This window comes from Arachis duranensis, chromosome 2, assembly GCF_000817695.3.
Source record: "Arachis duranensis cultivar V14167 chromosome 2, aradu.V14167.gnm2.J7QH, whole genome shotgun sequence".
NCBI classification, from domain to species: Eukaryota; Viridiplantae; Streptophyta; class Magnoliopsida; order Fabales; family Fabaceae; genus Arachis; species Arachis duranensis.
Genome location: NC_029773.3, coordinates 78,720,589 through 78,736,774, shown reverse-complemented (window position 1 = coordinate 78,736,774; position 16,186 = coordinate 78,720,589). Strand labels below are relative to the sequence as shown.

General features: G+C 35.9%; 2 protein-coding genes across 7 annotated transcripts in view; both read right to left on the bottom strand.

Annotated features, from left to right (window-relative positions):
* The window catches only part of LOC107475221 (mitochondrial uncoupling protein 1), a 29,148-nt gene that overhangs the window by 1,050 nt on the left and 11,912 nt on the right, over positions 1–16,186 (bottom strand). For 2 of the 4 annotated variants that reach the window (XR_008006121.1, XR_008006122.1), the window contains exons 1-3: positions 847–981; positions 648–746; positions 449–553 (exon numbers count right to left, since the gene is read on the bottom strand). The exons of 1 other annotated variant lie outside the window; for it this stretch is intronic. The gene's annotated coding sequence lies outside the window, so the exon portion shown is untranslated. Of the gene's footprint in view, positions 1–448; positions 554–647; positions 747–846; positions 982–16,186 lie in introns of those variants that run through there. One more of the 4 variants, XR_008006123.1, reaches the window with a different exon arrangement.
* LOC107475220 (uncharacterized) lies at positions 1,614–9,749 on the bottom strand. 3 transcript variants are annotated; one of them, XR_008006119.1, is made up of 8 exons: positions 9,519–9,749; positions 6,969–8,444; positions 6,238–6,677; positions 4,586–6,123; positions 4,386–4,483; positions 4,060–4,122; positions 3,896–3,975; positions 1,614–2,769 (listed from the first exon to the last, which is right to left on the bottom strand). XR_008006119.1 is itself a non-coding variant. In XM_021135640.2 (4 exons), the coding sequence occupies exons 2-4, from the start codon at positions 8,415–8,417 to the stop codon at positions 4,659–4,661; spliced, it is 3,354 nt and encodes a 1,117-aa protein (XP_020991299.1). In that variant the 5' UTR covers positions 8,418–8,444; positions 9,519–9,749; the 3' UTR covers positions 4,524–4,658. The 3 variants fall into 3 exon arrangements, 1 of the variants encoding a protein (XP_020991299.1); XR_002370923.2 differs by lacking the exon at positions 4,386–4,483; XM_021135640.2 differs by lacking the exons at positions 1,614–2,769; positions 3,896–3,975; positions 4,060–4,122; positions 4,386–4,483 and having other exon boundaries at positions 4,524–6,123.

The following is a 16,186-nucleotide window of genomic DNA, read 5'->3' as shown; positions in this document are numbered from 1 at the left end:
AGGGTAGATATTTATTAATATATAACGTTATATTAAACTTCTTAACTTTAAAAAGCACAAATTAGGTTTGAATAAAGCATACTTAACTTTTCGAAGCTAAAGAACAAACACGTGAATTTTTATTTACTAAATATAAAGAGAGGTTAAACACGTCTAAAAATCTTTACCAAATCGAGTCTTAGAAATGTTGAAACAAAATTATTATTAAACATTATTTGTTTAATAATATCTATTTTGAATCTTAGTCCATCTCAGGTAAGCAGAATAAATTCATAATTCATAATCAAATTGTAAATCTATTATTATTATTATTATTATTATTATTATTATTATTATTATTTTGGGTTATGTAAATCAATTACTTTACACACAACTACATATTCAAGGACAGAAGCTTTATGTTTCCCATTTTAACTATAGATACTATGCATGAACACTGAAAAATTACCACATCAACTGGAGAGCCAATACAAACAGCAAAACACCCTCCCCCTAGACCAGAAAGGAGATGAGTTACAACATTGTCAGAGAAGCCTGGCAATTTCAAAATAGTCTGCATTTTGGAAAGAAAAAAGGTTATCTAAAGAAAGGAAGAAAAAAAAATATGCTTGCTCCAAAATGATAAACTCCATTAACTTCTATATAACCTATTTCACTTGATCATTGCTGGCCAATTCAGCAGCATTGATAATAGCATTTCTGGCTATATTGGGGCCAAGACCAGTCCAAAGGGCTGCAATTCCTTCCTATTGATAGATAGATACCAGTTTAGACAGAAATAATCAGAACTAAAATAAACTAAAATTCACTCTCTCTTTAATAAACATGCAACTTGAATTCATATACCTGTTTCACAATTGTAGAATATGCATTTAAAGATCCCGAGTAACGCCTTGGCACACCAGGAGGCAATTTTCCTTCTGCTTGAAGTCTAACTTCAACAATATCTGTTGGATTCGCCACTGCAATTGCCACATCACCTATTGGATGGTAGTACAAATAGAAAGAACTCATTATTAGTGTTGTTTGCATTGAGTCTATGCTAGAAATGAATGGCACAAGTTCCTGCTAGCAGAGAAAAGACAACAATCCATGTAGTTTGATATAGAAATGAAAAAAACAAGTAGTTGTAACGATTTATATCATTCTATCAACTTAAACTTTTAGAACAAGTGATTTTATGACCCCAACAACGTTCAGCATTTGGCCTTACCGCGTTGTTAGCGCAACAAGAATTTTTTTGCGCAATCGAACATCTCCGACATGATCCTTTCCGACATATAAAGTCTTAACCTGTTTTGAAAAATGTTATTCACACCATCATCATATAACATAGCAAATCATAACACAAGCTAGTTATGGAGATGAGATGTGAAACTCACAGGATCATACAACCCAATTCTTAAACCTCCATACAAGCATTGACGATGTATCCCCGGCACAATGCCCTTCAGAGTGCTGCAAGACCTTCTTCCCTAGCAATGGTCGCAACAGTTCCCATCATACCCTTATAATTAGGCGTCGTGAGTGCATTGGCACCCAAAGCTTGTTTTTGAAGCTGAAGCCTAACTTGGGCAGTGTCCAAGGGAATAGTGGACACCTATTTTATCCAAGATAGCAAACGATGGACACCTTATGTCCTTCTATCAATTCATTACGTAAAACTTAAGGATGGTGCTTATATGTACCGTTAACTACCGTGACGTGTTTATTTATGAAAGATTATCATGTAGATAATAATTTTTGGAGTGAAACTTCTGTTTTGGTAGAATTCATAGTAAACAAAGAACAATTGATTAATGTTATATGGAAACTCAAAAGATAATGAATATTTCATTATCCAAAATTACATTATTTCCATGCTCATGTGGCAGCAATAGGACACGTTCTAAAATCAATCTAAGGATGCAAAAGATAATTGTCACTTTACTCAAATTTCAAATATGGCCAGAACAGAATACTTACAAACAAAGCAGGATGCAAACAGAAGACGGAAAACACATTCTAAAATCAATCTAAGGATCAAGACCGTTAACTAGTTTCACACACATTCCTACATAATGCTGAATTCTTAGTTAACATAACATAAAACACTTAATAATCACCCAGTTTCCAGTTCTACCATCATAAATGGTATTTTTAACACAAAACAGGAGTATCAATGTTACTCTTCCTCTCTTCCTCTTATCAACTTAAGCTTTTGTCTCAAGCAGTATCATGACATGGTATCAGAGGTTTCACAATAGAAAAAGACAAATAAAAAGAGAAAGTTGTATGCAAAATTGATGCAAACTCAAAAGGACACTCTTATGGAAATTCCTTTTCGGTTTTTTTTTTTTGTTTTCTCACATGATCATCATATATATCATAGCACCAACCAAAGACCAATGCTTGGATGTGTTACATAATTTCATACTTCAAGACTTGTTATACATTTAACTCGGGAGAGAGATGAAGAAGAGAGAAAGACCTCAGCAAAGCATGCAGAGAAAGCACTGCTGGTGAAGGTTCCAGCAAAGGAGATCACAGGTTTGGACTTGCCATCAGCTACCATTTTTTCCTTTCAATTCTGAAGAACAAAGTGTCGTGTTTGGGAAAGGAAGAAGCGAAGGTTTGGCGTTTGCATTTGGAAATTGAGAACTATACTGTGGCTGTCTCTATCATCCATTTATACACATCAAAGTGTTGGTGTTGTTGCTTTCTGAATCCTCATTTCATTGTTTCTTGTTTCCTTTTTTATCCTCTGTTTCCTTTTGCTTTCTGCCTCTGCTGCTCATTTTTTCAAAAACATAATTCTCTTTATGCTTTCCAAACCAATATATTTGTTCTTGTTATTTTCCTTATTGAAGAACTATTGAGCTCTGATTTAATTTACTTATGATTAAATGTGGGGTTTATCTTTGTTTCTTAACACGGCTTCGGTTGATAATGATGGTAAGCTTATAGACTTATATAGTTGGTATAATGGAATTTATTCAACGTGAAAATTCATAAATTAAAGTAATCTATTCTAGCCTATTCTAGACGGAAAAAGAGAGACATTATCAGAAAGAACAATAGAAGCAGCAAGATAAAGAACATGGCATCCACATGGACCACTTTGCAAGGAAGCTGTAACCACTAAAATTGAGACACATATGTTACTTTTTTTTTTTTATCAAACATATGTTACACTTATTATGTATATAGAATCAAGAATAGGGTTAGAAGTGGGCCGGACTACCGACGGGAGCTCGTAGCTCAGCTCGTTTTAGGCTCAATTTGACTTAGTTTATTTTATTAAACAGACTAAGCTTAGATTTTCTATAAAGCCTATTAGTTAAAATGATCAAATCATAGGTTTTAAAAAAATCTATGAAGTTCGTTGGGTTGACTCATCAAAATATATTTTTTTAAAATAAATTATTCTTAATTTAGACTTTTAACTATTCAGTCATATTGAGCACAAAACAAAACTAAAGAATCAATCGTCAAGACTAATTAAGATTGTAGTTTTTTTGTTCAAAAAAAAAGTTTATATTTATGAATTATAAATATGATTATAACATGTGAGTAACATTTGATATAATAAATTTTAGACTTTCAACTATTCACTCACCCTTATTTTTATTATTTGATAGATTGTCATATTTCTTTTGAGAAATGCTAGAGGACCAGCAGAATTTATTGTTTTTGGTCATCATTTTTAGCCATCAACCCAATTCTTTTACTTTAGTAATCCAACAACATACTTTTAGTCCATACTTTTAAACATGGATGACTAACTGTTGGCCAAAAACAATAAATTTTGTTGGTCTTCTAGAATTTTTCATTTTTTTATATTGGTTATTGTATTTATATTATTTAAGAAGATCATGTTAAGTAATATTTTTAAAGTAAAACAAGTTTGAAGTACCTTGTGGTCATGAAGATTTTGCTGATGTTGAAACTCTATCTCTATGAAATCATGAATGGAAATTCTGGCCGTGATCATTCCTTGGAAGGATGAAAAATTTCATTTATAAATCATAATTAGAGACCAATATATATTAAAGAATAAAGATGGAAATATCAAATTACCTTGGCAGCATTCCTCACACCAAAAATTAAGTAAGCTTCCACTGATCAAAGAAGTAATTTACTCTGTACAAGTATAAAACTCCCCTGTTAGACTTGCTCACATTAAAAATTGCTTCAATTATTTAAGATAAATTTATTTATTTATGGACAACATTATGATATACCACCAACTTGGTACATTATACAGTAAGGTGATCCAATAGTGTAGATTGAATCTTGATGAATGTCATTCTTTCATGATCCAAATGTAACCATTGGATCACCTTGTTGCATCTTAGACATTTTCTTAAATCCTGGTAAGTAAGAAGCATGCAATACATTCTCACCTTAGTGTTTTCGGAAATGTTTAAACATTTTGGTTACCAAACGCCAGCTTGAAGGTAACAGAGAACTAATAATTGAGGGACATTTTGGTTGTTTACTCCTTGAATTAACAACAAAGTGAATGCATGAGCATGATAACATGCAAAAAAGGACTTAACTCGAGGTATGTACACTATTTATTATGGGATACAAAAAAATTTACCCTCCTCCACATCAAAAATACAGAAAGGGGTTCAACAAAATGCAAGTGTGACCCTTTGGCAGAGAGACGTCTTTTATGAGAGATATAAAGCTTCTAAATAATCATCGATGTAGGCTAAGCTAGGCCAGTGATCTGTACGGATACGAACTAAAGTTGAAACATCACCAACTTCCATTTGGAAAAGAAGATGGAACCTTGGTGGAAGAAATATCAGCACAAGAAAACAGCCCAAGTATCTTCTTCTGCCATTGCTAGTAACTCCCTTCTCATACTCTTGATCATTGTAAGTAAGGCGAAGTGGACCTGCCTCAAGATTAGCGACTGATGTAGCATCACGGGAATCATCCTCCCATATGATGTCCTGGATGATTCTCCTTTCCCATAGAGCTTCAATCAGTGGCTCCCCCCTCACACCTATGACAAAGGGTGCCAGATGGTGCTCGGTTGCACGGATCAAGGAGGTTGCAGGAACATCGAGAAGCTTGACAGATTGAGTTCCACTGATGGCAGCAATCCCATTGCGGCCTTTTAATTGAAAAGTTTCCCTGCCAGTGTTGGAGGATGAGCCACATGCCTCCCACAAAGCAGTGAACAAGTCAAAGTTGTATCGAGGTATCACGGCTTCTGGGATGTCGGATGGGACAATAGCCTTTAGAAACATATCTTCTATGCCTACTGTGATTCCCTGAAGTGGACCTTGGATGATTTGACCATTTTCTGCATTCGTTTCAATGTGAACATCAACGATACCTGGTGTTGGTTCCCTAGGCTCCAATTCGATGATAACTGTAGTTCTATATTTTTCTTCTCTGAAATCACTCCCAACAGGAACAATACTTAAGGATGCATTTTGAGATGAATCATCATTGCTGTGAGGTTCACCAAGAAGGAATGGTATGTGGCATGATGGAATTGGTCCATACGGTGCAGAAGAGGAGAAATTCAGCACAGTAGCATATATAGCAGGAAGTGCATCCATATCATCCAAGGATGTGGTGGTGCTATCAATTCCCAATACGCGATTGAAAGTATTAGACTCGAATCTTAATCTACATGATATTCTAACTTTGAGTCCTGGCATATATCTGAAGTCAGGTATAGAGGAAAAGTGCTTCCTTAATATATTCAAAATTTCTGCAACTTTAGAATCCATCACACGGAGCGGCGCTTGTGGTTGATCCAGTTTTCTGGTTTCATGAGTGATCTCTGTACTGGAGTTCTCGGAACATTCCTTGTCCTCAACAGGGGTTTCAAGGTCCGTGATGCTCTCAAGATACACAGGTTTGCTGTTATTTACAACTAAATTTGATAATGATAGAGACCAAAATTGTTTAACAAGCAACGGGGTGACACGATCAAGATGAATGCAGGTGGATAAGTTTTTAATTGTCTTGAGTTTCTGAGTAGATCGAGGAGACTGAACGTTGAAAAACGAGGATGGGTGTGAAGATGGTGAAATCCCATGGATCGTGTTCCCAAGGGTCAGGATGTCTCTGAGCTTCTTCCCGGGAATGCAGACTAGCATACGCAAATAGATCCTGCAAAATGCCCCATATCAGAATGGCCAGGCATTATTTAGTTCAATAAAGGTGAAGGAAATAATAATAATAAAAAGAAAGATTATATCAAAAGAAGCAACCCAAATGCAATACCTTGAACTATCACGAACTTCCAAATCAGGAAAATGGAGGCAAGTAAAAGCAAGCAGATGAGATAGTCTAAGGAACAATCTAGAACTATGGTGGTGCATCATCATAGTTCGACAAATTCCAAGAACTCTGCTTCCCTGTGACCAAGATTTTAACCCAGTATTTGGGCCATGTCTCTCCACAAGGAAAATGATGAAGTTTGCGAGAAGATCTAACAATCCACATGGAGGTATTGTTTGATTTTCAGCAATTCTATCAAATATAGGGAAGCAGTAAACCAACTTATAATCCATTTTCACTTTTGGAAGCAAGTGCTCATCAAATTTCTGAAGTAAGCGCTCAGCCAACCAAGAATGTTTCTTACAAAAGAGTAAACGGTCAACAAATGCCACAACAACAGGAACCACTCTCCGACTCTCCAACATCATGTTCACGAGCATCCCCTGAAAAAAGAAACTTGAATCCATCATGCCTAGAGACATGGCAATGATGAAACGCACAAGCAAATATCAACTTGCCATAAATTTTTAACCATGGAATCTGATAACTTTAGTTACTGACATATAAGGGACAACAAAGGGAAACTTGACATCTGAGACGCCTATGACAAAAATTCTCTATATTACAAGGAGCAAATCCATTGTGAGAATGCAAAATCTAAAATAGAAACACTGCAAACATACAAAAATAAAATAAATAAACAAATAAAAAGATTCTAGCATTGAAAACTATACCTCTATGGTATGAAATATCATAGACTCCAACAGATTTCTTGTGGTAGAAGGATCATTGTTTGAATGAGTTGATGCACCAATTAGAAACTTATGGAAAGTACGGAACGCAATGGCAATTTCAGTGCTACTGGGAGGCAACCATTTGAAAGATGATACACATATGAGACCATCTTCAAGCAGCTTCACTGAATCAACTAACTCAGCATCCCCATCTTCTTTCATTCTAAGTACCTCAACACACACCGAGCAAAACACAAGAAGGTCGAGCTTCAAGGCCTTCAAAGCCAGTGGATCAAATAAAGCAGGGTAAAAACTTGAGCAAGCCTTGATCATAGACTTAGTCTTCTGACAACTTCTACTAAAAATAAGCTGATTGAAACCCAAAAACCACTGCACAGCCAGCAGCCGAAAAACCAAGTAATGCTGTGATTCTCTTGAAATCAACAAGAGCCTTTGTGAAAGCTCCCATTCTTGGCCAGCAAAAGCATCCAAGAAACGCAAATACATCATCAAAATAACATGGCACAGAACAGGGTTATAGGAATAAATCAACCCGAAAAACTGCACCTTCAGCATTGAAGGTTGCATTTCCAATGCGGCAGCCACAGGAATCACCATCGCCATGAACTCCATCATCCCACAAGGTGTCAAAATCTGTGGCCACTCAAGCAAAAACGCCAAAGCCTTCCTCAACTCCTTCAGGTTCAAATTACCACCATAAGCCACCCCGGAATCACTCAACACACATTGTGGCGCATTGAATGGGACCATAGGAATGGAAGAATTCACAACAGAAACATGCAATTGCTTAACAACAATGTTATGAATAGCCATGGTTAATAGCAAGATATAACCTTGCGAAGCATGTGTTCGTTCGTTCTGGCACAAGCTCCACAAGTGGCCAACGACGTCGGAGAGAAGGCACGGGTTGGAACGCTCCAATTCGCGCAAGCACTCGCATGCGATGGATCGGGTTTGACGATCCGACCCGAAATTCGGCCGGTTGATGACCGTTAACAACAGCTCAACCAAACTTACAATTTGTTGAACGTGTAATTGAAGCTTCTTCTCAGTGACGCAAACAACGATCGAGGTAACAGAGATCATGAACTGTTCTCTGAACGAGGTGGTTATGTAAACGCCGTCGATCTGGGATTGGACAACGGTGCGGAGCGCGTCAATTACACGGTCGAGTTGGTGTGCGTGGTCGTCGTCAGGAGTAAAGAATGAATCGGAGAACTCGTCGAGGAATACAAGGAGCTGGAACTTGACGGAGAGAGGGAAGTCCTTGCGGAGGACCGAGTTGAGGAGGAGATCGAAGAGCGAAGGGAGAGAGCTCCACTTGTTCTGCCTTCTTTCTCCGCCACTGAATTGGAAGTCCTCGATTAGGGTTTCCCATTCCTGAGGTGTTAGCGGCTTCGACGGTGGAGGCGCCGCCTTCTCCGTCATGGCACGATGGTCGTTGAGAGCAGCAGCCTGCAGTCAATCGAAAGCTATATGTCACAAATATATAAAGTAAGCATTTAATTCACTCATTTTAGTGTGCCTAAGATGCTTTAAAGAATACTTGCAAGTCAAGAGCAAACAAACAAGTAACGAGAAGCATAAAGACACTCAAGAGCAAACAAACAAGTAATGAGAAGCATAAAGACACTTAGGCATGATATCGAGTAATTGTGAAGTGGAACGATGAATGGAAATTGATTTGTTGTACGAGTAAACTCATTGAGCAAAATAAAATATTGAACTCACACACCAATCAATAAAACAATTTCAAATTTGTTTGTAACACCTACTTAACATAAAGTGTAGAAACATGGGTGCTATATAACTTAGGAAAAGAAAGATATTAGTTGAAATCAAGTACATAGCAAGCATGATTCAATATAACTTGGAAAGCTTTCAAAAAGATGTTAATAGGCAAGCTCACAATCTAACTTCACAATTTCAATGCAATATGCCAAATAAATTACCTAAACTATGTGAAGTACAAACATTCAAACAATTTAGGTTCCAGTATGTCTACATAAATGCACAAACTTGATAACGAAATTAATAATCAATATGAACAAGCATCACCAAGTAACAAAATGCATCATTCTTAATCAATTGCCTAAACATGAATCATCAATTCAAATCGCATGGTAACTACAACATGTAATTTAAAAATCTAAAAACGCTTCTAGAGACAATTTACAAACACTTGGCATGCACAAATATCAAATATGCAAAATCAATGCAACCAAGTAGTAATTGACAACCCAAATTCAAGTTAACGCCATTCAACCCAATTTTCAGCGAAAAAACATTCTTTTAACATAAATTCATACAAATTCAGCATATACAACACAAAATCAGCAGCAATATCCATCAATTCAGTCAATTTCCAACACTTTCCAGCAACATATCACAAAAATCTAACCTTTCTTAACAACCTAAATCCACTAAAACTGAAAATTAACTTTAACTAAGGTCTACTAATTACTTAATAACTTTAACTCAGCAAATTAAAATTAACTAACAGAAATTAAAGAGAGTTTGAAGAAAAACCTTGAATGATGATCCAAAAACAGAGGGAACAGAGAATTGGGGGAGGATTGCAATGGCACTGTGTTGTTGCCAAAGCTAGAGACGGCGGACGTTGGTTGCCCGGAAGTTGGGAAGCTCGCCGGAAACGGGGAAATAGGGGCTGTTAAGCGTGTTCTGTTTCAGAAAGTTTGAGACAGGGACATGGCAGAGTGGGAGGAAGAAAAAGAAGAAGGAAGTCGCCACGGCGCTGGGTGGCCGCGTGAGGAGAGGATGATGAGCTCGAAGGGGAAGGAGAAGAAGAGAAGAAGAAGAGGGAAGAGAGGGGAATGCTCGCCGGTGAAGTGATCGGCGGTGGGTGAAGGCCGGAGGCGATGGCGACGAAGGTGATGTTTGAGAGAGAGGGGAGTAGCTGCTGCGTTTGTTGTTTGAATGAGAAGATCGGGTGAGAGAGTCGGGGCTCGCAAGGTTAGGGGATTCGGTCAGGGGGTGCGTAAGGGGAGATGGCTACGCATAAGCTGCGAAATCTTGGTACGCATCGTACCAACGCACGTTCCCGATCTGAATCTCAGCGCAAATTTTGTATATAGTCACCAAAATCAGCTACTAAAATCACTCATTAATATATTTTTGTATAAATATATGTAATTTAATTTATTTTTAATATATAATTATACTAGTATTAAACTCATGTGATGCACAAACTTATATTTAAATTTGACATGTTAAATCAAAAATAAATTTTATAATCATAAATTTTTTAAATTTAGTATAACACTATTATCGTCATTATATAACGCTGTTTTATCTTTATTTAAAGTAAAATGCAAATAAAAGAGTTTAAACTCTATAATATTCTTAAATCATAAGGAGGAAGACACGAAAAAATAAGAATATATATAACTGTAATAATAGCATGTCAATTTTATACTAAACTTTATATTAAAAGACTAATAAAAATTTATCGACAACCTAATATCTTACTAACTTCATTAAAAAAGCAATTGGCATATGATGTTGTGCTCCCTATTACACATTTCATCTCAAATCTGAAAATTGAGTTATAGATAAATTAGTTATATCTACAGTAAATATTTGTACAAAAATGTAAATCATAACATGCTAATGAAAATAATATTATTCTTACCTAAATATTATTAAAAACTTCTTTGAACACATTTATTGTTGATGACTTTGGATTGCCATCTTCGTCCAGAATTAAAACCCTGAGGCCACTGCGACTGTTAACTCTTAACAAAGCAACATAAAGTTGTCCATGAGTGAACACTGATTTTGACAAGTAAAGTCCTACATGTGATAATGATTGACCCTAACTCTTGTTAATGGTCATTACAAAGCATACTGTTAATGGAAATTATCTCCGTTGAAACTTAAATGGTAATCCTGAATTTGAAGGGATCAAGTTCATTCTTGGAATGTACACTATATCTCCAATATTTTTACCGGTCACTACCGTCACTCCAATTACGTTGTTACCAAGTTCGTTAACTATTAATCTTGTCTTGTTGCATAAACCTGAAGTCTGGTCTATGTTTCGCAGTAGCATTACAACGACTCCTGGTTTTAAAGTCAACTTGTGATTGGGTAGTCTCGAACATTTGATGTCATTTAGGAACTCTGTGAGAACCACGTTTGTTGTACATCTTCATTCTCATCAGCTTGACATGTTGTGTCAAAACATAAATACTCCTTTTCCATCTTTGGAAAGATTGTCAAGACGAAATCGTTTACCTTCTCAACACTCTCAAGCGTGGGTACAAAAATTGCCCTATTCTAAAAATACCTGTAATCTGACATATTTTGCAACAAATTTGGATATGCAAAGTCTACCAAATGAGAGAGAGGCTCATCAGTAGTTGTAATCAATAGATCATCTGGAATTTCAACTTCTGATTCATCACCAACAACAAAACCAATATTTTCATTTCCAACATTAAGTATCCAATTAGCAAATCTCTTCATTTCACCTTCATATTGATCCGAAGAAGACATTAGAAGCCTCATATTCGTATGCAGTTTCAGAACCTTACAAAATGACCACATATGGGATGAGTTAATAACCGATGACAATATATCGTGTCTACTCCCTTTCGAAATCACCGGAAGTATCTGTCTGAAATCACCTCCTAGAACAACAACCTTACCACCAAATGGTTGATGTATCTTATGTTGATCGATAACTGACATAGGATCCCTTAGCGTCCAATCAAGTGTTTCAAAGCACATTTTATTGAGCATTGGAGCTTCATCCCAAATTATTAAGAAACTTTGGATGAGCAGCTCAACCTTCAAACTGCCATGCTTGATGTTGCAAGTAGATTCATTAGTAATTGTAATGGGTATTTAAAATCTGGAATGAGCCGTTCAAACCCCCATATTCAAAGAAATCACTTCGTCACTTCATCTTCTTCATCTTCTTCAAACTGAAAGCTCTATATCCTGGCATTTGCGAGTCCTAGTGAGGGTTTTGTGGTGAAGCAAATTTGAGTCCGTCGAGTCCTGCTCATTGTTGGCTCAAAATCGGTGAAGGAAGGAGCAAAGCTTCCTCGCAAAGCCCCCTGACACAGAGGTAGGCATGCAGTGAATAAAATATTTTTTATTTATTTTTTATAGTGTGGATTTGACTTGGGAATTTCATGTTGGTTGATGAAAAATCATTGAGGCCATATTATTATCTAGGATTTTTTGCACCGGGTGGTGTGGGTAAGAGTTTTTAGAATGCTTTGTTTTTACACAGAAAATAAGAGTGTTTCTATATGTTTATAAACAATATTGGATTATGTTCTATTGTAGTTTGTTGATTGTATTATTAATAGCGTACATTAGATAAATTGTTGTACTTTTTTTTGTGTAGATGAAATAATTGTTGGATATCATGTTCCATCATGGTGGAATGTTTAAGAAGAATGTTGATGAAATATTGGTTTACTCACCTGATAATAGAAGTTGCTTAGAAAATTTAGATGAGGATACACTTGATGTTTTCTTCGTGAAAAAACTATTTCAAGAGCTGGGGTATGATAAGGTACTTAAGAGCTGGTGGCTGGTTCCGGGCAAGAGCTTGGAGGCTGGACTGAGAGCTCTGACCAGTGATGATGAATTAAGGAAGATGTGCTTCCATTTACAGAGAAATGATGGAGTAGTTGATGTTTATTTTAAACATGGAGTTTTCACACCTGAACTGTTGGAGGAAAAAGGAGCTGTGATGTTATTGATTATGGAGCACAAGAGGTTTCTGATGGTGACTTAAAGACTAACAAGAACACACCTGAAGATACTTCAAATCAAACTCTAGATGACAAATCAACTACAAACCCAATTCTAAACAAATCAACTGCAAACTTAATTTCTGATACTCCAAATCTCATCCCAAACAAACCGACTGTTGACCCCCCACCACAAATCCTACCAATGACCCTAATTCCATCGGTGATCCTAAGAACCCCAAATCCAATCATAAACCCAACCCGAAACACAATAGGAAGTCCAACCTAACTCCCATTGGCAATCATAACCAAAAGCCAACTCCAAAGCCCAACCAGAATTTGAAGCCCAACAAAACTCAACCAAAATCCAAGTCCAACTTCACTTCCAAAACTAAACCCAAATTTAACCCACCTAAAAAAATTACAAGATCTCAGGTAAAGGAATGTTAGAGTACTAACAAAGGCAAGAAACCTCTTCATGTGGATTTAACTACAAATGAATCAATAAGTGATGATGGGAGTTCGGAGGATACATCCTATGTCCCAGTGCAGGAGGCCAGCTCTAGCAATAATGATGAATTGGTTACAAAAAATTTGAAACCAATTAGAAAAGAGGTCAAGAAGGTTCAAAAGACATTAGACATGGCTAAAGAAAAGGAGAAGATAGGAAAAGATACTATTATGCAAGCTGATGATACAATTGTTGAGGATTTATCAGATGTAGAGGTGGAACTAGATTTTCTAGGAACAAACAGTTGAAGGATCTTGAGTTGAGGAGACTCCTTTGGGATGCTACTAGGTCAACCATATTCCAAGACTTTATGGATAATGTGGACAAGATAAAGAGGATGAGTGAGGAAGCAAGGACATACCTAACAAGTGGTCGAGGCATTCATGGACAAAGTCTCAATTTAGCTATGGGCCAAAGTTGGATAATATTTGCAACAATGCATGTGAAGTTTTCAACGCACGAATCAAGGAGGCTAAGAGCAAGCCAATCATTACTTTGCTTAAAGAGGTAAGGATGTTGGTTATGAGATCGATTGCAAAGAATAAGGTAAAGTTAAACAACCATGTCGAGAAACTTCCTCCTGTTATTCAGAGCCGGTTAGAAAAGATTAGGAAAGAATCAAAGAATTGGGTCGCTATATGGACTGGAGATGAAGACTATAAAAAGTTTGAGGTCCATGGATATTCAACAAACATGATTGTTGATCTAGACAAAAGATTTTGCACCTACCAATTTTGGATGTTAACAGGTGATATTATTAACTTTTACACAAATTTTATTTTTATTTTCATTATAATTGGCTTTAATTCAATTATTATGTGAGTTGGTGTGGAGTTGAACTGGATTTGATTAATTTACTATAGGCATTTTCTGTGTTCATGCCTATGCTGCTTTTGCATGGGTGAACAAGAGATTCGAGAATTTTTGTCACCCCTTGGTCACAATAGAGTCATACAAGAAGACCTATGAACATCACATCAATTCTCTTCCAGGCCAATTCCAGTGAGAAAATTCAATCTACAATCAACCACAAACTCCTAACATTAAACGGAAACCAGAAAAATTGACAACCACAAGAAGAAAGGATGTTGATGAGAGTACTCATGAAAACAAGAAAGCCAAGCCAACCGTTAGTCTAAAGAGACAGTTGAAACCATTCACATGCACATATTGTGGAGTAAAGGGTCACACCAAGAAGGAATGTAAAAAGAAGAGAGCTGATGAGGTTGCTATTGCGCGTGCAGTTGCAGCGGCTGCTGTAGTGGCTACCAAGTCCAAAGCTACTCCTATTGGGAGTACACTGTAGCTAAAGCAAGCAACACTGCCAATGAGGCACCATAAGTAGTTGAAACTCCTCCTGGTGCAGATATCCAAAATTCTTCTCATGTGGCTGTTACAGACAACCTTCCATCACCAGTGGCTGCATCCCAAGCTGTCGAGATTGACTTATCCCAATCAAACTATGGTGGAATACAAGATGAGGTAAAAATTCACCCTAACATTTATTTTTTACTTTTTTGTTATTGCTCTTTGTTCACACTAATTCAAACTAGTTTCCTAACTTTACCCAGGCACCACCACCAACAATAACAAAAAGACCACATAAATTACTAACCAAAAGGAGAAACTCACCACCACCAGTAAATACTTCTGTTGATCCCATGCAAAGAGCAAGTGCAGCAACATCTTTTAGGTTGGCAAATTTTTTGAAGTTTGTTCTAATTTCAGGGTTCAAAGCACCAAGAAAGAAAAACACTAAATAATTGGATGTACTAACGGCTGATGTTTGGTTACATATGGAATTTGGGCATTAGTTATTTTTTTTTTTGTTATTTACATTCAAGAATAGTACATAACCAGACTGTATGGTTTATTTTTACTTTTGGTAGTACATACTTTAGAATCCTTTAAACTTAGAGATCTTCTTGTGTTTCTTTCTAGTGGTTGTATTATGGTGTTTATCATTATGTGGTCCATTGACAATGTATTAATTATAATCATAATCTGTTATTATCAGTTTACTTGTTCTATTCATTCAATTTGGTTATTATTTTTGTAATCTATCTACACAAACCACACCAATAATCCGAGGAGTGCCCATACATTCATAAACAAATACTTTCAAATACAATTGTTACATTTTTGCCATCACAGCTAAAACAACAACTAACAAGAAAAAAAAATCAATAATCCTAACATTTGTATTATATATTTCTGAGTCTTTAATTCAACTTCCAAATTGCCAATTCTCAAAGCAAGACTCACACTCATTTCTTCATTATTATATGTTGCATCATCTTTCAAATTTTCATTATCATCTTCTACAACGTCTGTCCATAAAAAAAACTCACACCATCTTTTTTTCACTACTCTGTGAGCAGCAAATTTAAGAGTTAGCATAAAAAAACTCAACAACAATTCTTAAAGACACACTTACGTTATAATTTGGGCATTCGAAGAATGGCTTATTTGGATGGGTATCCGTTCCAGATCATCACAGCACAAGGCGTTTTCCACATCCACACCGCTTTGGCACTCGCGAAACCTCTTCATACATCAATATATGTTTTGGACATAATTATGTTGATTTGATTTTTATTTTTTACTTCTTTCAATTTTATTTAAATAATTTTAAAATTTAAATTTAGATCATTATAATTTAAATTAGCAATTTAATTTACTCTAATAAAAATAAACATGCTTGTATTATTGTAATTATATAGTTATTTATGAGTATTGTCAAATTAATTTTTAAAAATTTTTTAAATATAATTACAAACATTAAATGAATATTTTATAATTAAAAAATACTATATTTAATAAAATTATTATCTCTTAGACATTATTTAATCGTAGATATATGACATTATTTTATTAAGTCATGCGCCTAGAGTGTAGTCAATTTATTTCTATACGCGCATGTCTTAATCTAATAATGTCATTTTTTAAAATTT